Source organism: Tupaia chinensis, unplaced genomic scaffold, assembly GCF_000334495.1.
Source record: "Tupaia chinensis unplaced genomic scaffold, TupChi_1.0 Scaffold149921_1, whole genome shotgun sequence".
Classification (NCBI taxonomy): domain Eukaryota; kingdom Metazoa; phylum Chordata; class Mammalia; order Scandentia; family Tupaiidae; genus Tupaia; species Tupaia belangeri.
The window spans coordinates 402,016-428,523 of NW_006209765.1; the positions used below are offsets into that span (position 1 = coordinate 402,016).

The 26,508-nt window shown below is 38.0% G+C and overlaps 1 protein-coding gene across 1 annotated transcript in view; it reads left to right on the forward strand.

Annotated features, from left to right (window-relative positions):
• Positions 1-21,493: 21,493 nt before the first annotated feature.
• Positions 21,494-26,508, forward strand: part of GALNT5 (polypeptide N-acetylgalactosaminyltransferase 5) — a 46,438-nt gene continuing 41,423 nt past the window's right edge. The window contains exon 1 of the mRNA XM_006171584.3: positions 21,494-23,005. Within this exon, the coding sequence (XP_006171646.1) occupies positions 21,552-23,005 (1,454 nt within the window). The 5' untranslated portion in view covers positions 21,494-21,551. The remainder of the gene's footprint in view (positions 23,006-26,508) is intronic.

The window sequence follows — 26,508 nt, forward strand, 5'->3', positions numbered from 1 at the left end:
ATCACTCCCTGGGGGTGGGGGGGCGGGTAGCCATACCACAATCTCCTCTCCTCTGATCTTTTGTCAGAATTTTGGACAGACACGCACATGTGCCTGGCAAGTTGCTCAAGCCACCAGGTCTCAGATTTGAACTGCAGAGTTAGCCATGTGGTGTCTAGTACCTTAACTACCATACCATCTGCTAAATGGATGGTAACTTTTTCTTTCTTTCTTTTCTTTACTTTCTTTTCTTTTTTTTTTTTTTTCCCTATAAGGTGTGTATGTTCATCAGTGAGAAACAGAGAGAGAGATGGAAAGTGAGAAATTACCTCCTGGGGGTATAACCATGCCATAATCCCTTCTCCTTCATTGTCCTCTTGGGATTTTAGGCACTCATGTACACACATGTGCCCATTGTGTTCTTCAAGCATCTGGGTCTGGAACTCATAGCACAGAGTCAGCTATCTGGGATCCAGCCACCTTAACCTCCATGCCACCTAAAAGACCAGAAAAAAAATTAAATAATTACGTATGTTATTTTATTAGTTATTATTATTTTTTAAATTTGCTATAGGGCATACATGATCACCAAAGAAAGAGTGAGAGAGAAAGTTAGAAAGCAAGCCACTAGGTCTGGGGCTCAAACTGTGGTCAGCCATGTGGGAGTCCAACGCCTCAACCACAGTCCCTCCTGGTCCCAAGTCCGGTAACTTTTAATCTACATTAAACCTTTACTTTTTCTGCAATCGAGAACATGTAATCAAGACAAAATGATCAAATTTCTAACAGCTGTGGCACTCTCCACTCACCAAACTCTACCCATCTAAAACTGTGATGAACATGACTTGTAGTGAATAACAAGATCTCATTTTGTTCTAGTTAATGTGGAACAATGTTATTGCGGTTTGTCAGACAGAACATAGAGATGAATATGATCAAGGAAAGATGGTGACAAAGCATGGTTAAGGAAGTATAGAGTAATGGTTAAGCCAAGGCAGACAAATATTTTCTGCTTACACACATACGGAGCTGCTGTGTTGCACAATCCTGAGGGCACCATTCTCAAAGAATAATGCTGCCCATTGGAATCACGCATTACAGTTTCTCTAAGACCTTTGCAGGTGAGGCTCTGGGAAATCATGGTCAAGACAGTAAACATTACATAAGAAATAGAAAAGTGTTTGAATGGTGACAAAGTCAAAAGTTCCATCATTGCACTCAATGCAGACAGAACATTGTTAGACTACAGTGGGGATTGTGGATTCAGCCAGTGCCACTGTGAATGTTGTAATGCTTTCAAGCAGACCACTAAAATTTCCAGCAAGCTCTGAAATTAAAAAGGATGAGAACAATTGTATTCAGCAAAGAAATTCTTTAGTTTAGCAAAATTAGCATCTCTTTTGAGCTGTGCCATTTAAAGAAAGGACAAACATGCCTCTGCTTTAAAATGTCCCCAGGAAGGACCAGCAGATGTTGTACTGGTTACATTGCTGGACTTTCATGTAGTCAACAGTGATTCAAGTCCCAAACCCGGTTGTTTTAACTCACTCCAAGCACCTGTGTACGTGGATGCCCAAGATCCTGAGAGGAGAATGGGGGAGAAGGGATTGCGGCATGACCATATTGCCTGGGGAGTGATTTCTCACTTTCTGTCTCTGTCTTTCAGGTGAGTGTAAAACCTCTCTCAAAAAAAGAAAAAAGTTGGGAAAACCTGAAGCTAAAAAAAAAAAAAAAAAAAGCAAGTCCCTGGGGTCAGCTCACTTCAATCCTGCTGTTCCACCAATGGAGAACTATCTTCCATCTCAACATAAAAGAATCCTCTGACACTGAAGACTTAGTTTTTTGTCCATCCTTCATTTCAATGGCCCTCTTTAAAAAAAGGGGGGGGGAATGTTTTAAGTTATTTACACGAAATATTGCAAAAAAAAAAAAACCTAAGTTGGGTGTAGAAAAAAAAAACAGTGAGGTAATGGGAATATGATGATAAAAACTTGAAGTATGATAATCAATATAGCAAGCCATGATAAGCCACTAGTATCTGAGAGCACTTTATGATCAAATCATTGAACTAGTCATTGGGTATACAGAATAATTTTGGCAGGGAGGTGCCATGAAAGGTCAAGGGAGATGAGAGAAAGCCAGCATGTAGTGCCCAATTCCCTCAAGAACAGTCATCTCAAATGAGAAATCACATGGGGGAAAGTCTTGAGACACAAGACAATATACTCATTCTTTAGCCCGGAAATGAATGTGACAAATGGAAGGAACAAGCTAGACAGTAAATTAGGGAGAACGTCTGGTGGGCGAGGAGGCTCCCAGATCATTCCTCAAAACAAGTTCTTTGTCAGACCCCTACGTTTGGACCACATTACACAGTTTTAGTGCAAGCTCCTTTTTGTTCCTACACTCCTAAGGAGTTTGCACGCCACATACAGAAAAGTACTCTGTAGCATCAGGGTGACCATAAGGCGCCAGATCTCCGTAGGAAGCAGAGTCAGGGCAGAGGGAAAAAACCTGCAAAAGAGAACTTATAATAGAAACCTAAGTGACATTTAGCTCATAATCTATAGATACTGATTTTTTCCCAAGTACTACTGATTATTATGCCTCTCCTTTTACTTTTTATTATTTGAAGTATATAAACAATGTCATCTGATCCCTGCTAGCCATCCTTAGGCTTAATTTCTACATCTCCCTCACTTACCACATGCGCCCTATTATCCTAAGTCTCTGTGTCGTCCCACACACTTTTATTTCTGACTAGAATTTTTCAGTTTCCTTGTCCTTCTGGATAGCTGTTCTTCAATCTTTATTACTTATCCCTAAGTCACTCTCTCAACCTTCTCAAGGTAAACAGATGTCCTTCTGTACACACCTGTTAGCTACTGTATCAGACACTCCACAGTATTTATCATTTACCTGTGGTATACGTGGTGGTTTATTGGCCTAAGATACTTAATTTTAAGGACTATGTGTTATAAATTTTCATACCCCTACTCTCAGCACTTAGCACAATGTCTGCTATACAACATTTGTGGAGTTAATAGTTATTAAATAAATGTATAATGTCCTGATTTATAATTTAGTGTTTTTACCCTTTAGTCTAGCTTCTTCTAATTATAAATTACGGTGCCTTCACATATACACATACACACATACACACATACACACATCTAAGGTTCATTGGTTACCTGTGCTCAAATCACAAACCAATGTGGATTACTCCTGGAAAACTTTCAAGTACACACTAAGCCCAGATATGCTAATCAGTTCTGTGTACATTTCAGTGACATGGGGTAGTGTTCTTGTTTCTAGTCCCTAAGGTCTATGGTTTATATTGTTTGAAAACTATAGGTTTCTTACTTACTGTAGAGCAAATTATTGGGCCAACCCCTTAATTTTTGTTATTGTTACTGCTGCAGGTACTGTCTTACAGTGTCATGAGTAAAAACACATGGTAATACCTTAACTAAATTTGTATATTAAAAAAATTTAAAGTAATTATAATAGTAAATACTTCTCTCTTATAAAAATGAAATAATCATGTCATGGTGGAACCAGGTAGTTCAGTCCAGATATTGCATACATACTTGTGTTTTCCTATAAAGGAGATGGTTAAATAGGAAAGGGATATTATTTAAATTGGTGTGACAAAATAGATCTAAACTATTGTTCATTACACCAGAACACACATTGTTAAGAAGAATCTTGATTCTGTTTTCACAGAATAAACTTAAAATAAAAAGTAAACAAGCTAATGTCAAGTACTTTTCTAAAAGCAATTTCTATAGTCTCACAGTGTTTTAATAGATTCTACTTAATCAAGTGTGAATTTTAGAACTGACTTAAAACAGAATGACCATTGTAGTCTGTGATTATGACCTTGGGATGTGACAAAATCTTGAAAGGCCTTCTGAGTCTGTCTGTAAAAAAGGTAAAATAATATTAAGTATCAATATAGAATTAAGAATGGTGTATTGCAAGACCAGCAGATGGCATAGGGGTTATGTGGCTGGCTCCCACATGGCCAAACCCAGTTTGAGTCCTGGACCCAGTGGCTTGAAAAGTCACACTGGGCACATGTGCATGCATGCCCAAGATCCCAGGAGAATAATAAAAAAGAAGGTATTGCAGTGTTTGTGTGTGTGTGTGTGTGTGTGTGCACTTGTGTGTGCCTAGGGATTAAGAGTCAGAGCGTCTTTAAACCTGGATGATTCCTCTCTCAAGTGGACATTTGGAAATCACTCCCTGGGGCATAATTTCTTACTTTCACTCTCACTGTCTCTGACTCCCTCTCCAGAGAGCACATGCATCCCAAGGCAAAAATGTCTAAAACAAAAAAATAAAATAAAATAAAAAAGAAAAAGAATGGTCTGTTGCATGAATTAGAACTTTTAAAAACATAAAGACCTAAGAAACTTTTTCAAAATTTCATAGTCTTCCACACATTGTACATGTATTTGTTAGCAACTACAATAAGTAGCACTTACTGAGCAACTACATAGTTACAAAAATCCTTGGACTTATATTTTATTAATTACAACTACATCTGTGTGTGTGTGTGTGTGTGTGTGTGTGTGTGTGTGTGTGCATGTGCATATGCATGGATTGAGGACTTGGTTGGATATATATTTGCATATGTGAGAGGAGAAAGAGAAAAGATAGATGAACCTGATCTTGTCCATGCTTAGCGCATGAGTGTCCATGGTGATACCACAGCAGCTTCACATCCTCAACGGGTCCCTAGGCCACACTTTCTCAGTGACTCATTGTGTTCTATTTCCTGACAACCAGTTAAACATACAGAAGCTCTTAGATACTCTTCGTGTAAGATGAATTCAACTAGCTCGCTCCCACCATTTCAGAACAAGTAAGCTGATGCTCATTAAATGTGTTCTATATGTCTGTGCTTTTTGAGACATTTTATTTGTATTCATTCATTTAATCTTCAAAATGACACTGCAAGGTGGGCGTTCTTATTATTCTCTATATTACAGGTGAGAAAAAAAATCTTAAAAAGTTAAATTACTTGTCCAAGATCACACAGTTAAAAATGGCAGAACCAGGATTCAAACCCAGATCATCCATGCACATAGTCATCATCTGCTGTTCCTCTAAGGGCTTTATTGTCATTCAGGGCAACATAATGCTTGGTTGGATAAGACTGACCTGCATATTGCAAGACACTGAGCATTCATCTTTTCTCCCATTAGAGGTCACTAGCAGCTGCCCAGCACTGACAACCAGAAGCAGTTCTTAATGCCTAGCATTTCCAAATGTCCACTCGGGATAGTCATCATCCAGTTTAAAGATGCTGCAACTTTTAACCCCCACGCACACACATGTATACATGAATACACCCACATTCCAGTATACATGTACATATTCACATGCTCATGTACAGCCAGATTTGAAATGAAAAGTTGACTTAGTTCAACACTTTCCTTCATTCGATTTTTCTTCCTCATTGTTTCCTCAACAAACATTGCTTTCACTCCATCCCTTATGTCAAGAAGTCACAGGTGGGGACCAGCAGGTGGCATGGTGGTTAAGGTGCTGCACATTCCCACATGGCTGACCACGCTTCGAGTCCTGGACCTGGTGGCTTGTTTTCTCACTTATCCTCCCTCTCTTCCTCTCTCTGTCTGTGTCTCTCTCTGGTCAAATTAAAATAAATGAATGAATAATAAAATTAAACAAATGATTCTTTAAAAAAAGAAGTCACAGGCAATATGAAGAGAAAGAAAGAAAGGGGGAATGAAAAAAATTTAAATTAAAGGTGATGAAATGAGAAGAACAGAAATCAAATGCAAGACAAAAAAATAATTTTTTGTAGGACCTATTGAGATTGAGGTAAGGTGTTTATAAGTCACCAAATAAGATAAAAGTAACAGAAAAACCAAACCACTATCTTATTTGCCTTGCCTTAAAACTTATGCATTTAGACAATCATTGAATTTCAGAATGGAAATGGCCTAGCAATTAGAACACTGTAATTCAAACTCCCATCCAATGGAAAAATACCCTCTTCAATTGTTGTGACAGATGGCTATTCAGCCTCTGCCACATGTCATTTCCAAGAGCAGGAAGATCATTAACTACTTTTAGAAGAAATCCATGTCTCTTTTGTTTAGTACTAATTGTTAGAAAGTTCTCATTTAGAACAGAAATCTGCTACACTGCAGTACGAGCTCTACCCTTTGGAAACACATGGAATGAGTTAAATCCTCTTCCACACAGTATTCCTCTAAAACTTTTAAAGCAGTTTTTTATGTTGCACCCAAGTCTCCTCTTACTGAAATAAACATGAGTGAAACATATAGTCCACTCCCAAATACCAGCATACCTGGTATTATGGTACACTGTCCTCAAAAACCCTTGTTTTGCTTCTACTTCAGTAGTAATTTCTTTTTTCCAGAGGTCAACGTCAGCATGTCTGGTGTGTATTTGTATGAGTGTGCTCTGTGAACTCTGTATGTACATATGTGTATGAATATGAACATGTACACAGAAACAGAAACCACACACAGACTTTGTGCACTTGTATATAAACATAGGCACATATGTGTGCATGCATGTAAAATAGCCACTTTGCTTATATCTTTCTTTCTCTCCCAAGTACTCCTTCTCCACGTGGCTTCAGACCAGCACCCATGCGTGGCAAGAGTTCATCTATTTTCAGGCTTTTTTCATCCCACCGGAAGTAAGGTAGGTGTTTAGGTTCTACTTGCATTTCTGAACTCAACAAGTAGAAGACACTTGCACGCTCCTGCCTCCTGTCCTGCCCAATCTGGAGTAGCTAATTCTCCATTTTTTTTTAAACAAAACAAAACAAAAAAACTTAGGCCCTGCACATCAGAAGAATTGAGTAACTCAGATAACACGCGATAATGTAAACAAAATTCAAAGCTTGTGAAAACTGCAAGCCTGACATTATTCTGAACCCATGTTTCTGTTCTCCTCTTAGCTTTATTTCCCTTTAGGTACTGCTTCTATCTTTGCTCAGTTAATCACTTGCTCATTTCCTACCCTATTTTCACAGGGAAAAAAAAACAAAAACCTTTCTTTGATGTAGAGGGAAATGTCCAAAGGGCCCTGAGTTCAAGTCTCTTTCATTTCTCTCATCGTAATCTGAGTTTCACGGTTCAGTACTTTAGCAAGCCTCAAATGGAAGGGTTGTTTCCAGGTTATGGTAACATAATTGGATCCAAAGTCATTGTGATCATTTCATCCCACAGAAAGTTATTTTGAACTTTCTCCTGGGGGCAGGAATTGAGTTGGTGGGGGCCGGGTAGAGAGGGAAGGAGATATGAAACAGCATCTAGCTGTTTTTGAAAGACTTTCATTTCATCCCACTTTTTCACAGCACATGAAAAGTGCCCTCAAATGCCCTCCATAGAGCCTACTGTCTGCCCCTCCCACTATGCATCCTTTTCAACACCTTTTTGCCTCTTCTTCTTATTTCTTCACTAAAATGGAGGTCATAAAGAGAACAGGATGATTTTAGGGCAGGGCAGATGATACATGGTGACTTTGTTCTGGACAAACCCGAAAGAGACTTACCCAGGTGTTTGCCCTCTCAATGCAAGCCTTGCACATGAATCACTGAAACTTTCAAATGAGCAATGTCAGGGAGCAGCTGATAATTAATCCAGTTTCTGCCGAAAGAAACAGAAAATGGATTCTTAAATCATTCCAAATAGATTTTCAAACATGCCTGTGGTCATTAAAGAATGTCTTTAGTAATGAAATAAACAACAAAAATTCTAGTTCCTTTCTCACCCAAGCCTACAGAATTTCTGCTAATGCATTGAGATCCAGTAATTCCACTTCCTACAAGAAGCATTCTCCATGGCATCCCACTCTCCATGCTTGTCAGAAGCCATCACTCCAAATTTGCTCTCCCATTGCCTTTTGTTACTCTGTCTCCTGAGTGTCGTGGTACTGTCCACATGTCTGCTTTTTTTCTGTTGTCGCTCAGTGTTTCCTTGGATTAGATGCATTGGTTCAAATGCCAGACTCTCAAATTTACTCTTATTCTTTCTTTTTTTTAAGCTACTCTTATTCTGAGTAATCAGCATGTCTCCCTCCTTGTAACAGCTGATTCCAAACTTCACCAAGTGCATCAGCCTCCTATGTTCTGTTAAATACAATTTATAGGAGACCATTGGATTGAGCTCCTGCCCTTGCCCTAACAAACCTAACCAAAATGGAGTCACTTGTATTGAAACTCCACCTTACCAAATTGAAATTAAGTTGTTTATCTAACCTTTGGAGAAATCAGGAAAAAGGGAATAGTCAAATTTCCAAATAAGCCAGTTTTAGCTGGAATGATAAAAAGGGCCCTCTTGGAATCAGTAGTTAGCATAATGGCTATGTCGCTGAACTCCCATGTCGTCGACTACGGTTCGAGTCCTGGACCTAGTGGCTTAAACTCATGCCGGGCATGTGTGCATGTGTGCCCAAGATCCCGAGAGAAGAATGGAAAAGGGATTGCCACGTGGCCATCCCCCCTGGGGGGTGATTTCTCGCTCTCTGTCTCTCTGTCTCTCTCTGTCTTTCCAGTGAGCACATGCTCCCTATAGCAAAAACCTCTAAAAAAATAAATAAATAAAAAAGCCCCATCTTACTGTACAGGGAAAGTAACCTGAAATAACCTGATGCTAACCCATTCACTTTTTATATTGTGCTGTTTCTTTTGTTCTGCTCAAGCTAACCTATAAAAACCAACTATTCTGCAATGTCCATTGAAGCACCTTCTCTGTCCAGATTCATGAATTGTGAATAAGTCAATTAGTCTTTTAAGCTAAATATGTTATGATTTTGTCTTTTGATACCACCAACCCCCAACTCTCCAAAGTACTTGGTCTACCTAGTACTTTCTAAAAAGTCAGAAGCCATCAGACAAACTCTGGAACTTCCCCTTCTATCAACTTCATTCGTCCTTCACTGATCTGGAACTGGTTCAGTTCAAAAGAAGTTTCTCAAAGTATTTGTCTTTGTTTTTATTTTCTGATTTAATATAATCATTATACATATTTGTAGGTAGAAGCTGATTTTTGAAGTATGTATACAGTGTGTAATAAACAAATTGAGGAGATAAACATATTTACTATCTTCAACATATAACATTGCATTATGTTATGCACATTTGAAATTCACTATACTGATTATTTTGGAAATATATGTTAAACTATCTATGATGTTCTTTTTGTTCATTTGTTTAAGGTTTTTGCCATAGTGTGTATTCACTTGGTGGAAGGAGATAATGAGAAGAAAATGAGAAATCGCTCCCCACGGGGAGATGACCACGCTGCAATCCTTTCTTTTATCAGAATTTTGGCTTGCGTGCACAAGTGTCCAGTGTAATTTTCAAGTCTCTAGGTCCAGAGCTCAAACCATGTGAGATATCAGTGTATTACCTATCACTAAAGACAAACAGAATAACCATAAGACAACAAAAAGTTTCATAAATTAATGAGGATGGATTTTTTAAAACAAAGATCTTAACCAATAAAAAATAATTTATAATCTCTACGTAGAGTATTGTGGGAGATAAGAGTTTGTAATACGAAAAGATCTGTGGCATCAATCACTGAGATAGGTAAAATTGTACCTTACAATAGCTCATTAGGAAGAGATGGAAAAAGAAACCTCTCACTCACTATGAGTTCTTGTAAGACCATAATACTGTGTTGTGCATGAAGAAATAAGTCCTCAAAAAAGCAAAAGCAAAAACAAAATTGGAAAGATATGTTTAAAAGTGAAGACATGGTAAAATCAGTGATTTGGAGGTTTACAGGCTTTACAAAGTCCTTCATTTTAGCCTTCTTTAAATTAATTCTGAAGAAAGGCAGCTACTTATAATGTTTTGGACTTTTTCTCTGTTACCTAGTTTTATACAATGAATAATGGTTATAATAATAAATATATAATGCAATATGAAACCTGTTGAGACAACTATCTATCAACTAATTCGTGAACTTATACTTAAACCCACTTGCATGTACAATAGTTCAATCTGAATTTTTAGCATGCAGACACTTTCAATTACGAAGCTCCCATTTGTGAATATAGTTTATTATCTGTTGGTGAGGATGTGTATGGTGGTCTCAACTGGACTGGACTGAGCTGTATATCATGCTGGATAAAGTCTCTTTAAAATCTAAATGATGTATAGCTATTTAATGTATAAATAATAATAATAATAATAAAGAAAAAAGCTCCCATTTGTTTTTTGGTTCTGTTTTTGTTTTTACCATATTTATGGTTTACTAGAAAACTTAGTTGTGACAGTCACGCTTAATGTTTTGGTTAGGTCAAGAGAGAAAATGATTAGGGATGTCATAGAGGTATGCAAACATTTGACAGTTCAAGTAATCTTTAGCCCTTCTAAGAAATAAAGGTGGAAAATATGTGGTATATACTTCCGTAATAAGGTGGTTTCCATCCATTATAGTAATCATCATTCAGTTCATGCATTCAAAAATCTACCGTTGTCTTTGATCACTGAAAACTGGGTTCAAAGTACATTCTTGCTCAACATACTGGTGAAACTACAAATATTACATTCCAAAATATTTAGTCTATTGTATGTCTTTGTCAATGAGGTGTGCTTTGAGTAAACAACATATAGAGGGTTTTGCTTTTTTTTTAATCCATTGAGTCAGTCTGTGCCTTTTAGTCAAGAATTTAATCCATTGACATTAAATGTTATTATAAATATGTGCAGACTTATCGATGTCCTTTTGTTATTCTTATTTTATTTTTAAATTTTGTTTTCTCTTACTTCTATTTATCTCCCTGTAGTTTGCCTGGTATAGTATTCCCTTAAGTATTTCTTGAAGATCTGGTCTAGTTTTGGTGAATTCTTTCAGCTTTTGTTTACTTGGAAATGATTTTATTTCTCCTTCCCATTTGAAGAATAATCTTACTGGGTATAGTGGTCTTGTCTGAAATTGTTTTTTCTATCAGAGTTTTAAATATGTCTTTCCATTCTTTCCTTGTTTGCATTGTTTCAGTTGAGAAGTCTGATGCTAGTCTAATGGAAAAGCCGTGTAAATAACTTGACATTTATAAAAGGCATTATAGTGTAGTGCATGCATATTTATCAGCAAAGTGATGTCACCCCCAAGAGAGCAAAATTGATTCTTGGAGGGCAAAACCTTCTTGAATATTGCAATGACTAACATTATTTAGCAAAATAGTATTTCTTCATGTTTTAGTCCTTTCTCCTTAGAGAAAATTGTAATTTTGTTTACATTCTTTCCCGATGAGCAGGGTCTAATAATGAAAAAGAAGTTTAGAAACATTGGTGTAGCAGATCCAGATAACCCTAGTTGACAATTTAGTTCTACTGTAACTTGACTGCATCCTTTGGCAGGCTATTTAACCTCACCATGCTTCTATTTTCTTGTTTATAAAATAGGAATATTAAGACCTATGTCTCAAAGTTGATTTTTAAAAACTACATGAGTTCATGTACATACAATACTATGATGTTTTCATACACTTCCCACCAATCCAATTAATACAAAAGGTAAGTTTGCTATGAAATCTAGCACACACCCCACCCCCCGCCTACCTCTCCAAATTTGCCTCCTTTCACTCTTGCTATCACTTGTTTCACTTCAGTCACATTCACATTCCTACCATTCCCCAAAACACCAAGCTTGTTTCCAACTCAGAGTGTTGGTTATTTCTGCTTACTCCCTGTGTAATCTCTTCATCCAGAGTTTCCCATGGCTTCCTCCCTCACTTGATTCTAGTTTCTGCCCATATGTATCCTTTCAAGAAGTCTTCTCTGATTTATAACCCCATTTGTCTCACCCTATTCCTTTTTATTTCTCCATAAAAAAGAATGAGGTACTAATACTTGGTACAAAGTAGATGAATCTTGAAAACATTATGGTTCAAAATCAGCTAGACACAAAAGGTCACATATTGTATGACTCTATTTATATTAAATATCCAGAATAGGTAAATCCATAGAGATAGAAAGCAAGTCGGGTTTCCAGGGCTAGGAGAAAGAAAGCTTGAGAAGTAATCTTTTAATGAATATAGGGTTTCTCTTTTGAGTGATAAAAATTTTTGGAACTAGACAGAGGTGCTGGTTGTATAATATCATGAACATTTTAAATGGCATTGAATTGTTTCTTTAAAATACTTAAGTTATTCTGTATGCAAAATTTACCTCTATTAAAATAAAAATCACTTAAAGGCCACCAATGAACTCTTCACTGACAAATCTAAAGGATCACTTTTAGAATAAATTTTGTTTAACTTTTTAGAAATATCTGATCCTATCAGCTATCATCTACCCTTTCCTGTCTAGAATTTTGTGATAGTATTTTTTTCTAGCATTCCTCCTCTCTAATAGTTCTTTCTCTATTTCTTTTATTATGTACTTCCTCTACCCTCTTCATATGAATTTCCTGGGGGTTTTCTCAGTCTTTTCCTCGTCTTGTGTTGTATGGTCACATAGATTATCCTAGTAACTTTATACATCCCATAGCAAATAGATGTTTACGACTCCACAAAGTCCTCAAACCTTGGCTTATTTCCTAAAATTCAAGAAAATTCTTTTTTTTTTTTTTAAAAAAAGGATATTTCTAATCAAATATCCCATTGACATCTCAAAATCAATAGGGTCACAAAGTTATCATTCCCCTACAGACATTCTCATCTAGGACTCCCTATCCCAACAAACGCTATTTGTTTCTCAAAGCATAGTTCCCAGACAAACACCATAAGCCTCACAAGGGAACTGGGCAATATTTTTTCTCCATTCTAGACTTACTTATTAGAAACCTGGGGGCAAAGCCTTGAAGTAATCTGGGTTATTATTATGAGTACTAAAGTTGGAGAATCACCAGATAAAAACATAGGATTCACTCAGTTACCCAAGTAGAAAACTTGAGCTTGTTCTGTACTCCCTGAGTCATTCACTGAGAAACTAATTGATCGTCAAATGCTCCTAAGCATGGAGTTTTTCCCCCTGTCTCCACTGTCATTCTCTTTTCTACCAAAGTCCTTACCACCATACTTGGGAAGGGTTCCCGGCACAATGTCAACACTAATGCCTGTACTCCTTCCCCCACTCTGCCTCACAGACATTATATTTTATAAATATTTTCTTGAAATAAGACTTTAACTAAAGACTTTGTTATAATATAACACTTTAAATTTAGAGGCAATTTTGGGGTCGGCGGGTGGTGTGGTTGTTGAGGGCGCTAGACTCCCACATGACTGACCATAGTTCAAGTCCCAGACCTGGTGACTTGCTTTCTCACTTCCTCTCTCTCTCCCTCTCCCACACTTGCTCTGTTCCTCTCTATATATTTATATACATTAATATATAAGCAAGTAAATAAATAAAGTTAAATAAAATAATTCTAAAAAAATTTAGAGGCAACTTTATAGTTGAACTCAAAGTTTACAATTGCCTTCTGATTAAGTGTTTTACAAGGTCCGACACTTAGTGCCTGGGCACAAAGGATCAGATGTACACCCTGCGAGGCCCAAACAAGTGAGGACACAATGGCTGCTCTCTGAGACAGCCTGATTCAACACAACACAAACTGGAGATTCTGCACTGACTTGTTAAGACCTGCTGACAGAACTGTAGATCCTTCTACCTGGGGTGGTAAGAAATTATAACACTTAACTCATTTTCTTCATCAGAAATTGTCTTTTATTCTTTTTTAAGCCTTTAAAAAACAGATTTATTTAGTTGTAATGCATGTGCAATGAACTGCACATTTTTCAGGTATACAATTTGATAAATTTTGATATTATGCTTATACTTATAAAAGTATTACCAAGATCTATCTATAAGCTTAGCTCTCATCCTTAAAAGTTTGTGCCCTTGAGGCCAATAGGTGACATGGTGGTTAAGGCATTGGACTCCTATGTGCTCAACTAGCTTCAGGTCTTATATTTAATTCTTCAGTCAATTTTCAGTCAATTTTATTCCCTTAACACTGGACCCAGTGGCTTGAATTCACACTGGGCGCATGTGCATGTGTGCCCAAGAACCCGAGAGGAAAATGAAGGAGAAGGCATTGTAGCATGGCCATCCCCTTTGAGGGGTGATTTCTTGCTTTCTGTCTGTCTCTCTCTATGTCTCTCTGGGCCATTATAGCCAAAAAGAAAAGAAAAAAGAAAAAAGAAATTCTGGTTCTCTGTGACTCACTATCTATCTCTGTCTTTCTCTTTCTCTCTTTCTGTCTTTCTCACTCATGGAAGAAATAAATTAATAAACTTTAAAAACTACCAACACACTGAGATATTATCCTGTAATTATTAGAATGGCTATTGTTTAAAAAAAAATGTGAAGTGTTGGTGAGAATGTGGAGAAAGAGAACACTTATAAACTGATGGTGGAGATGTCACTTGGCATAGTCATTCTGGAAGTATGAAAGCTCCTTAAAAACTAAGAATATAATTATCATATGATTCAGTTATCACACCTCTGTATATATAGCCAAAAGAAACATGTTAGTATCTTGAAGAAATATCTGCACTGCCATGTTTATGGCAGCATTCTTCACAATAACCTAGACATAGAATCGACCTAAATATATATCGATGAATTAATAAAATCACACACATATATACATATATATACACATGCACATATAAAATATATTTATATATAATAGTAAACATTATGTGTGTTTATATTATAAATATATAATATATTATACATACATATATACACACACATAATATATACTATTCAGCCTTTAAAAAGGAAGAAATGTAATTTGTGACAATAAGATGATCTTGGAAGACATTAAACTAAATGAATTAAGACAGGCACAGAAATACAAATACTGCATGATTTTACCTATATGTAGAACCTAAAAATGTCAAACTCATAAAAGCAGAAAGTAGAATGGTGGTTGTCAGGGGCTAGGTGTTGAGGAAAATGGGATGATGGTCAAAGTGCACAATGAGTCAGCTATGTAGAATCAATAAATTTTTAAAGATCTTCTTTATAGTATGATGGCTATAGCTAATATTGTATCCTATACTTTAAAACTGCTAAGAGAGTAAATAAATGCTCTTCCTTGACACGATTTGAGTATTCCACTGAAACTTGACATCAAATGCAGTAGTTTGGGGGTAGAGTCTAGTGAAAGTTGTTTTGGACATACAGGCAGATCCATCATGAATAGATTAAAGCCATCTCAGTTCCTCTTAATTAATTTCTGTAGGAGCAGGTTTTATAAAAGCTAGTTGACCACCCTCAGCAATGCTGCAGTGTAGTACCAGAGGCCAGTCAGACAGCAGTTTCATGTTCTTGAACTTTCCAGATAATAAACCAAACCAGACCCTATTCTTTATAAATTACCCAGTCTCAATAATTCTACTATAGCATCACTAACAGACTAAGACAATCCTGACACTCCCCCCCCCACACACACACACACCAAAAAGACAAAAATAAAGTAACCATGTGTGGTAATGGATATGTTAATTAGTTGCACTGAGGTAATCATTGCACAATGTGCATCAAAACATCACACTGTACACCTTAAATATAAACAATTTTTATTTGTTAGCTATCATTCAATAAAGCTAGGGGGAAAATTCAATGATATATATATATCTATATATAGATATATAGATATATTTATTACCATTATTCTCTATAAAATATATTTAAATACATTTTCCCTCTTATATATTTCTTTATAGTTAAGGGTGTGTACCTAAGTAAATATCATTAAAAAAAAAACAGATATTAGTTAATCTGAATATGCTCACATAGTCAAGAAACATTCACATACTTTGTGAGATTATCTCCAGATGCAAAGCCAGAGAACTGGAACCAGTACTCTCAGGGGAGGGTGAAGGCTAGAAACAAAGTCATGTTTACTGAGTTACTATTGACTAGCAATGAGGATGATGCAAAAATATTTGCCACGGATGTAGAACAAGGGTAGAGATTCTCCTCTAATTATTCACAGAGCTGTCTTGCTAATGGTATATGATCTAGTCTGAGAACATTAAGTGTTGAGGATTAAGTAAGATAATGTCAGGTGACTAGTCTATTAGCAGTCACTAAGTAAATTCTCAATAAATGGTTATTTTTAATGTGATTATCCTGTTAGTAACCAAGTAGAACAGAAGCCAGGGCCTTCTACTAGTACACTCATTTTACAGAAGTAGAAACACATACATTTTTAAATTTTTACTACACATCTAGAATTAGAATTGGTAATTGGAACAACTTCTCCCAAAGATCATTTCATAACTCCAGATTTTCAGCTGACCTCCACTCCAACTCAATATATGTAGATTCTTGAGAAATTTGACCAGCTAAAGCGACCTGCATCCCATCATTTGTGATGAAAAGCCAAGCTCTTCAATTGTGGAATACCTCAACAAGTCCATTCATAAACCTAGTTTTGCACTGGTAATATGGAACTAATCCAACTAAAACAAAAATCATCAATCATTTTTTGGGCAATATATGCATTGGCTTCTATGAAAAGTAGAAATTCTAATTTCTGTTTCCTATTTTTTTAATCCATATTTGTCTTTGATCTGAAATATGAAAAAGAATACGTGTCTGGATAACAGTCAAAAATGAGAAGAAATATATGTATGGCTAGTGGGGGCAACCAGAAATTGTCGCTGGAGGGGAGCAGTTCCATTGCCTTATAGCTAAGGCTGCTGGGTCCCACGTGGCCAACCACAGTTGAATCCCAGCCCCAGCAGCTTAAAAAAATATGCTGGTGCATGTGCACACATTTCCCAAATCTCGACAAGATAGAGAAATGAAGGAGAAAGGATTGCTGTGTGGTCACAACCGGTGAGTGCTTTCTCTTTCTCTCTCTCTCTGTGTTTCTCTCTGCTGAATGCATGTGTCCTGCCATCCCCAAACCCTGGCAAGTAAAAAATAATTTCATAAATAAAAAACATATTGTTACTGGGTTCTTGAAGATGCACAGTGCTGGGTATTGCTTATAGCCAACTTCTGCCATCCTCACAGATTATCATTAACTCACCAGAGGAAAAGGCTGGAAGAGGCTAGAGAGGATCCTTATGTGTGATATATCCATGGTCATATAGTTATTGATGGCTAAGTGCTTCAGACCAGGTCTGATTATAAATCCACTCCTTATTTTCTTATTATTATCCTTTTAAATTATTATTTCTTTCCTCCACAAGAGAGCAAAACAGATAGAGACAGAAAAAGAGACAGGTACTTCCAATAGGGTCTTTGTGCCACAATCCACCCTCAGTCTCAGCCACCCAGTATCTCGGGCATGGGCATGCCCCCATGTTCAGGGAGATTTTTCCCACATGGATCAAGTTGCTTCTGCTCCTTTTTTTCTAGGGGATTGGTCAATGTTGCTTTTCTCTCTTATGCATTTTTCATTTCTCATTTTGCTTGTATGTCAGATAGAATAAGCTACAATAAGCTAGAATTAGTAAGTTGCTTTACCTTTGGTAGAGAGGCCAAAAAAAGAAATCATTGTTCTTAGTTCAAATGAATATGGAAAAGCAGGATATATTTTAAGCAGTGTTTTAAATCTGTCAAATATAGTAAGACTATAACAAGTGTTGATTTTTCTAACAGGAGTTTGAGTTATTCCAGCTGCCATTTGGGGTGGGGATATGGTTGAAAAAAGATCTGCATCTCGTAGAGTAAAATATTTTCAAAGCACTCTATTTTCATACTTAACACAAACCATTTTTCCATGAATCTAAAAAAATCTGACTTTATTTTGGAATGTGGATTGAGAATAGTAGTGCTGTTTTATTTGATAGCATCCTACTGAGTTGAGTTTTAAGGTCACCTACTTCACTGGTTTCATAATAAAAGGAAATGGGAATGGCAAGAATAAAATAAAATACTCAAGATGTATTTCTTGCCCCATTGCCAGAATTGTGTTAGTCACCAGTCTTCTACTTGATTTGGGAGAAGAGCTGGTGCACTGCTTCCAATGTGCACCCACATCTCTAGCACAGCTAAGTGTCAGCAAGAATATTCATGGCAGCATCTATCATTTACAGGGCACATTTGATATCACTAGAACTTTAAATCATTTTCTCTAGTCTTCCTACTAACCTGCAAGGCAGAGAGTATTTTCTTTTATTTATTTCCCAGTACCCACATAAAGTTAACTAACCTACAAGGTCATACAACTGGAGAAGGTGTGTGGTATTTAAGCACAGATGCTGTAATACATGGTCATAAATTTGAGATCCAACTCCTTCAATCTCTACTGTAAGTTTCTTTAACTCTCTAAATTTTTATTTCTTGATTATAAAAGTTATTTAGAAATGTGATTTTTATCTTTCCCATTAATTTGTGAAGATTGAGTGAGATATTCAATAGTAAAACTTGCAAAGTCTTTGGGTTTGGGCCAGGAGGTGGTATGGTGGTTAAGGTGCTAGATCCCACATAGCTGATTCTACAGCTCTAGCCCTGGACCTGATAGCTTGGAAAACATGCCAGGTGCATGTGTGTGCATGCCCAAAATCCTGAAAGGAGAACGGAGTCATTGCAGTGTGGTCATGCTCCCTGGGAGGTGATTTCCCACTTTCTCAGTCTCCCTGTCTTTCTCAGTGAATGCACACATCCTATGGCAAAAATCTCTTAAAAAAAAAAGTATTAGGTATGTGTGTGTGTGTGTGTGTGTGTGTGTGTATAAGGGTGCCCAAAAAAGTTTGAAGAAAAAGGTATTTACATGTAAATTTATTTGGGAACAAAATAATTACAATACATTTAGTTTTTTTAAAATGATACTCATTTTCCATGAACGTTTTAAAGATATGAGGTATATTTTGAAAATATTATGCACATTTTCAAATTTTTCATGAACTTTTTGGTTTCCTCATACACACATAAATTTATATACACACACACATATACATACATGCATGCAGGCCAAAAGCAAAGCCTGTATTTTTAGTTATGCTGGTTTTCAAGACTTTTGCTTCCTCTAAGGTATTATTCTGTCTTCACTTCTACACTTTTGCTTGTTTACCTGCCGTTTACCATCCAACTAACATTTCTTTTCTCAAACACAACATGATCAAAGCTAATTATCTTCTCATTCATTTTTCAAGTCTAAGGGTAGCTTCTCCAAAAATAGAATGGATGTACCTCTCTCAAAACAAAGCTATATCCACATAGAATTCAGGACAATGTTTCTCATGTATTATTTATTGCATTATAATACATAATATGCCTGCTTCTCTGCGGTCATCAATAATCAGTGAGGTTCTCAAGAATAACAACTATGTTCTTTTACTCCATATCCTGCAAGACCTAACAGGGCCTGAGCCATGAAACATATAGAAATGACAAATAAATCTAGACAGGGATAGACAGAGAAAATAGCTGAGCTACCAATGCTGCTGTCCATGTGAACATTCCAAATTGGAGTAAGCAGGAACTGAACATGAAGAAGAACCAGGGATTCAGGGAGCATGTTATGTTAGCAGCATTTTTTTTTTTGAGAGAGATTTTTGCTATAGGGCGTGTGCACTCGCCAGACAGAGACAGAGACAGAAAGTGAGAAATCACCCCCCAGGGGGGATGGCCATGCCACAATCCCTTCTCCTCCACTCTCCTCTCGGGATCTTGGGCACGCACGCACACGCGCCCAGCGTGAGTTTTAAGCCACCAAGTCCAGGACGCGAACTGCGGTCGACTACGTGGGAGTCCAGCGACATAGCCATTACGCTAACTGCTGGTTCCCAGCAGCATTTTTCTGTGCTCGCCACTCACCACCCCACGCCAGGCAAAGTATAAACTTGAAGACCAAATGCTGTAAAAGGCAACCTGTGAGTCTAAAGAATTCAAAACCTCTCATGCTTCCCCTCTCAAGCCTTTGAGAATCTAAGTTTACCTCAAAGTATGGACACTAGAACCTCCCTTCACTAGACTCGTAAATGGCAGGACTTCCACTGATTACTGAGTTCCTTGGAGGGCAGTGCTCACGAGCAGAGCTTCTCAACCTTTGTGGACCATCTTTGTGACCAGCAATGTACATTCTGATCCAGTTGTTCTGAGAATGCATAGTTTTAATTAGATTTACTCTATTATGGAAAGGGATTTCACAACAATATGGCCTATTTTAGTCAAGGTTCTCCAGAAAAAACATAATCAATAAGATATCTATGTATCTAAATAAATCTACCTATTTATATAAGTAGATAGATACAGATTTATCAGGGGAATTGGCTAACATGATTACGAAGGCTGAAGAGTCCCACTGTATGCCATCTGCAAGCTGGAGAATCAGGGAAAATGGTAGCATTGCTAGGTTCAAGTCCAAAGCCTACCAACCATATAAGGGCACTAATCCCATTCAGGAAGGCTCTGTCTTCATAATTTGATCACTTTCAAATGGCCTCACATCCCAATACCATCTCATTGGTAATTAGATTTTCAACATATGAATTTGGTGAGGATATAAACATTCAGACCATAGCAAAGTATTCAAAATTTTTCACAATACTATGACAAATTAAGTTTAGATCTATTCAATATAGTGATAAAAATAGATGGTCTAGCAGGAAAAATTGTTTGATTTACAAAGAAACATTTTGATACTTCCTCAAAGACTTCCTAATAGCAAAACATTTGCATCTGCTAATGACATGTTCTGCCCCTTCTCTGAGCTGTCACCTCTTGAGGATGGAGCATTAAGGCTAGTGATTAACTGCTCAGGCAAAGCATGTAAAGCACCTGGGCACAAAAGGGTTAATGAGCAGGAGTAGGGTAGGTGGGGTTACAAACTAGGAACACATGCCCTGCAAGTTAGATAGCTTTCTTTCTGTTTAATTGCCCTTAAAACACACATGCTCTCACATAACACGGAAGGTGAGAGCTGAATGAAGTTTCTGGGTAATGGCTTGAAATGTTTTCCTTATGAGAAGTGGTGTTGAGTTACAGCATGCAGACTGAGAACTGGGAGGAGAAAAGCAGCAGCCCCAGTCCAGCCCCCACCTTTTCGTGGGCTTGTAGGAAGGTGGACATGGGCTCACTGAGACAAGACAAGTGATATGTCGAACTGTCCTGTGGCTGGAAACGACTGCTCCCAGAGTGACCTAAGGCTGGTGTTTACAAGGGTTTAGCCAGGGCCAGCCAAGCAGGCACAGATGCTCTGCTGTGAAATGCCACGCAGGCAGAGACTGACAAGCGGTAGGAGCTGAGCTTTCCCCTTGGACTGCTGTTTCCTGCTGTGTTCAGGGGAGGGGGCGCTAACTGGCCACTCTTCTGCTGCTGCTGCTGCTGCTGCTGCAACTTCAGCTCCCTCTCCACTCAAGGTAAGCAGGCTCAAAGGGAGGGCAGGCTGCAAAGGAAGCCTTTGTACCATGAACAAGATCCGAAAGTTTTTCCGAGGAAGTGGGCGAGTCTTGGCATTTATATTTGTAGCTTCTGTCATCTGGCTGCTCTTTGACATGGCAGCTCTCCGCCTCTCATCCTCCTTGCCCACTCTTCTGCTGCTGCTGCTGCGGCTGCTGCAACTTCAGCTCCCTCTCCACTCAAGGTAAGCAGGCTCAAAGGGAGGGCAGGCTGCAAAGGAAGCCTTTGTACCATGAACAAGATCCGAAAGTTTTTCCGAGGAAGTGGGCGAGTCTTGGCATTTATATTTGTAGCTTCTGTCATCTGGCTGCTCTTTGACATGGCAGCTCTCCGCCTCTCATTCAGTGAGATCAACACTCGGATCCTCAAGGAAGACATCGTGAGGAGGGAGCAGATAGGATTCAAAGTTCAGCCAGACCAGATGAAGATCCTTTACAGTAGTGAGAAAGAGATAAAACCTCCACTGAGGGGACGTGGGAAGGGGGCATGGGACAAAGAGAACTTTAGGAAGATTGAGGAGAATATGCCCAAAGCCATAGATGATTTGGACCAAACCCTGAAGAAAAGAAAAATGCCGAAAGCCCCAGGGCGGGGCAAGGTTGTGCCTTTGTGGCATCCTGTGCATCTGCAGACCCTCCCTGTGACTGTGACCAAGCCAGAGAACAAGGGGAGAGACATCAAACCCAAAGCCTCCTCTCATCAGGTGACATCAAGGCAAACAAAAAATCAGAGAGCTCAGAAAACCCCAATCATAACAGTGGGAAGAACTCCAGTGGTCAAAATATCAGTACACACAGGGCCTCTCAGTATAAAACAAAAGACCCCAAAGAGTCATAGTCTCAGAAGTGACACATCAAAACAAGCAAGGGAAAGGGACCTGAATGTGACCGTCAGTCTTAATACTGATAGATCAAAGCACCAATCACAGACAATGACAAATGAGAGGACACACCCTGCCAGCTCACCAATGCCAAAATCTGGGAAAGCCTTCGCCTTAAATAAAACTGAGACTCAGAGTAAAGAACTAAATGCAAATAAACAAAATGCTAATAATGGGCTTCCTTTTTCCAAGTTCACTGCCAATTCAAATCATTTAAAAAAGCAATCTATTAATGAGACACAGTTGGGAGGCTTGCCAAAAGATGGTGGAGCTAATGTGGCTCATGGAAAAAAACTCAATTTATCTGAAAGTCATGTTGTGATAATAACCAAGGAAGAGGAACTAAAGACAGACACCAAAGAGATCCCCAATTATAAAACCCAAACTATATTTCCTAAACTATTGGATGAAAGCCAAGGTAAACACATTTCCAAGAATAAAAGTAAGGCATCTTTCTCTTCATTTGCTCTACAAAAAGTAACAGTATCTCAAACCAACCAACCCTTAGCTGGTGGCTTAGAGTTAGCAAGAATTAACTTGACTGCCGCAGACCAGCCTGCAGAATACAACCAAAGTCATATAAAAGCCCTTTCACCTGAAGACCATGGAATGCACCATGTATTAAAAATTGATGTGACACTTTCTCCAAGGGACCCTAAAGCTCCAGGTCAGTTTGGACGTCCTGTAGTTGTTCCCCATGGAAAGGAGAAGGAGGCAGAAAGACGATGGAAAGAAGGAAACTTCAATGTCTATCTTAGTGATTTGATCCCAGTGGACAGAGCCATTGAAGACACAAGACCTGCTGGGTAAGACCAATTTCCCTCCTCTTTCCTCAGTTCAAAGGCTCTTTGTTAGACTGAGATTTATTTATAGTTAATTTTGTATATTTCTTGGTCACCTAGAGAATTAAAGTAACATTAATCATTAGGTGCATTCAAATGTTTTACCATCTATAGAGAGAAAAATTCTGATCCTGGCATATGTACTGTCTTCTCTTTTTATACTTATTTCTCTGAGACTTTGGCCCTTATGCTTACTTTCTCATGTTTCACTCCCTTCCCTCTGTAGGAAAGCTATTCAAATGATTAGATGAACTCAATTAATACTAAAGTATATATGACTGGTACTTAAAGTATAAATTCCATTATAATAGTGACAATAAAGTGAATTCTCAATTTTGGAACTTTTAACTTTTAGCAAGAAGAGGTGTCTTCTAGGCCTCCCTGGAATCATATCTTAACCAGCAGAATTTTGCTTAATTATGAGTAATGATAACTATAATATCAAGGGACTAAGTGACTTTAATCCCTAAAATTCAATGTCCTTTGCAGGTAAAGATGGTAGATATTTTAGGAGTTCAGTTACTCCAGAATAAAAATGTTGGGGAAAAAAAAAAGTTAGTCAATGTCTAGCAAACACCTGAAAGAAATGCAAGAGCATAATAATAATCACTTATATTTGCAGTTTCACCATTTGCAAAGAGCCTGCATATATATAAATGAACTCCTCAAGCACCCTAGAAAGTAAAAGGCAGGCATTTTGATTTAAATTAATGAAGGAGGGTGCTCAGAAGTTATGTCACTTTCCCAAGGTACTCAGTGGGCCTTCATGAACCAGTTCTTCAAATAATTATATTCCTATAACTACATCATCAGAAAGTGAATCAAATCACCAATATTTTATCTGATTTAAATATAGTTAGGTTCTTGGCTCTTTTGGTTCACTCTAAGTGAGAGTACTTTGTAGTATTATATTCACCATCCATTAATTGGTAATATAACTCCAAGTATGTCTTCATGTTCACTTCTCTGAGCCAAACAATGTTTGCCTATCTTGGTAGAAAGGGTTATATTTTGCTCAGTATTTTTAGAGGGAAGGCAGCTATAAGGGTTCATCTGAACCCTTTTCCATACAAGTAATAGAGAGGCCTCTTTATTGTGATGGTAGATACAATGAGAACATATTCAATCTCTTAAACATTGGTAAATGACTATGGGCCATATGTTAACTGTGTGATAATGCACTATGCCATCCCTATTCCTCACCCCAGTGATATTTGTGACCATGAGGAGAACACAAAACTAGTCAAAGATAAACTGAGCCCTGGAAAGTTAAATTGTCTTAGATCATAGTTAGGCATTGTAGAAAAATGGTTAAACTCCGTGCTCAAAATTATGCTGCTTTATTTCCTATCTCTTACTGATCACTGCATAAAAAGGATCCTAATAATTATACTGAACCAGCTCTAATCTGGAATCCTGTATATCACAGGATCGCACGTGCTGGCTCTGAACACAGAATGCAGGGGGATGAAGTAGTCCTTAAAGCAGCTTCATTTTAACAGGCTCTTAGTGGCGTGGCAGACTGCAATAACATTTGGGGAGAAAGTAGACACCGCACAGAAGCACAAGCTCCAGTTTCAGCCCAGAGAAAGGGCAAGTGGTGTGTGAGGGTCAAAGGCAAGTAACAGAGATGTTACCATCAATGCAATTTATTAGAAGTGTGATGGCTCCCGGTACTTGTTAGTTTCTGTAGTTAGGACTGTGGAAGTTAAGCAATGCAGTCAAGGGAAGTTCTAGTCAGCCTCTGTGTTCTGAAGGAGGCTGTCCTAACTGTTGGAGAAAGTGACACGTGTGCTTGCCACGATGACTCAGAGAGCATGTGGCCAGCTCCCTCCCTCTTATCACACAACCCACCTTGACTAAATATAGGTGCGCTCTCTGCTCGCCTACTACTCTGCTCCGCCAGGAAGACAGGGTCATAGTCTATCCAGCAGAAAGCAGAGTCAGTCCCCCCAAAGTATTTACAGCTCTTTTATACCTCTCACCCATGAAAGAAGATAAGTCATTTTTCTTTTACCCAATCTTACTCCAAATATATGCAAATTATATATTCATGTGGATAAAGGTTAGAAGAAAAGACAGAAGAAAAACATTTGATTTGTCCATTAGCAAGACTTGAAGTGCAGTTTTTTTACTTTGATTTTTATCTACATTAGGCTTTGCTCAAAAAGTATTAGAAATTATTTATAAGATACACATGATGAAATTTTTTTATATAATAACTTTTAAAAATCAGCCTAAGAGAGAAATATAAAATATAATAAGAATACGTGAGTGTGTGAGAGAGAAAGAGAGCGAAAGATCTGTAAGAATGCAGGAGAGTTGACTTGAAAATAAGCTACTGCAACTTTTTCTTTCTTTTTTTTTTTTTTTTTTGCTATAGGGTGCATGCACTTGTGAGACAGAGAGAGCAAGAGTGAGAGAGAGAGAGAGGAAACTGAGAAATTATAAAATCACACCCAGTGGGAATGGCCACATTGCAATCCCTTCTCTTCCAGTCCCCTCTCAGGATTTTGGGCATGCATGCTCATGTATCCAGCATGATTTTGAAGCCACTGTTTCTGGGATCCAAAGCATGTGGCTGGCCACGTAGAATTCAGCACCTTCACCTCCATACCACCTGCTGGCCCACCCACTGAAACTTTTAAATTTCAAGAGCTTGAGGGAATATCTCCCTTATTGCCCTTTATATTTCTCCAAAATCCACCATTGTATATTAATCAACACAGTAACTGACATATAGTAACTGTTCATTGAATACAGATTGAACAAAAAGAATAAAAACCATAGATTTTCTGTATACGCTTGAATTTAATTTCCCTCAGTAAACCTAATTACTAGTGCTATTTTATCTTTATTATGTTTATTTATTTATTACTTCCATGAGTAGGAGAGAGAGAGACAGCACCCCTAACAGGGTATGGATGCTACTCTCCACCCCTGGCCTCTACCAGCCAGGATTGCGGGTGCAGGCATATCCCACATACAGAGAGGTTTCTGGACACAAACCCGGAGCCTTCTCATGTGGGTCAGCTTCCAGACCATGACGTTTTCCCAATTTACCATGGACCATCCAGTCCCATTAATGTCTTCCTAAGGATGAATGAAGTAATATGCTAAGATGAGGTTAGTATTAAGAAGCAGAATTCCCAAGACAACTGCCCCTACACCAGTTCTGAAATAGACTTTCTTTTCCAAACCTGTTCTTTTCTCTCTGGAGTCCAAAGAACTATTTCTAAGACTTTGAGACAGCCTCATGGTCTTTTCCAAAAGCTCAGTAATGCCTTTCTGTTATCAGCAGAGCTGACCCTGTCCTTATCAGTGCTGCCTGTCTGTCCTCTTTGCCAGGTAGCTGTAGCACATAACATTTTCTCCAAAGTGGGCCCTCAGCAGGAGGACAGTGAGTCTCAGGACCCTCTCTACACATTCCGCCCATTACCATCCACTAATGTCTTCATTAACTGGTC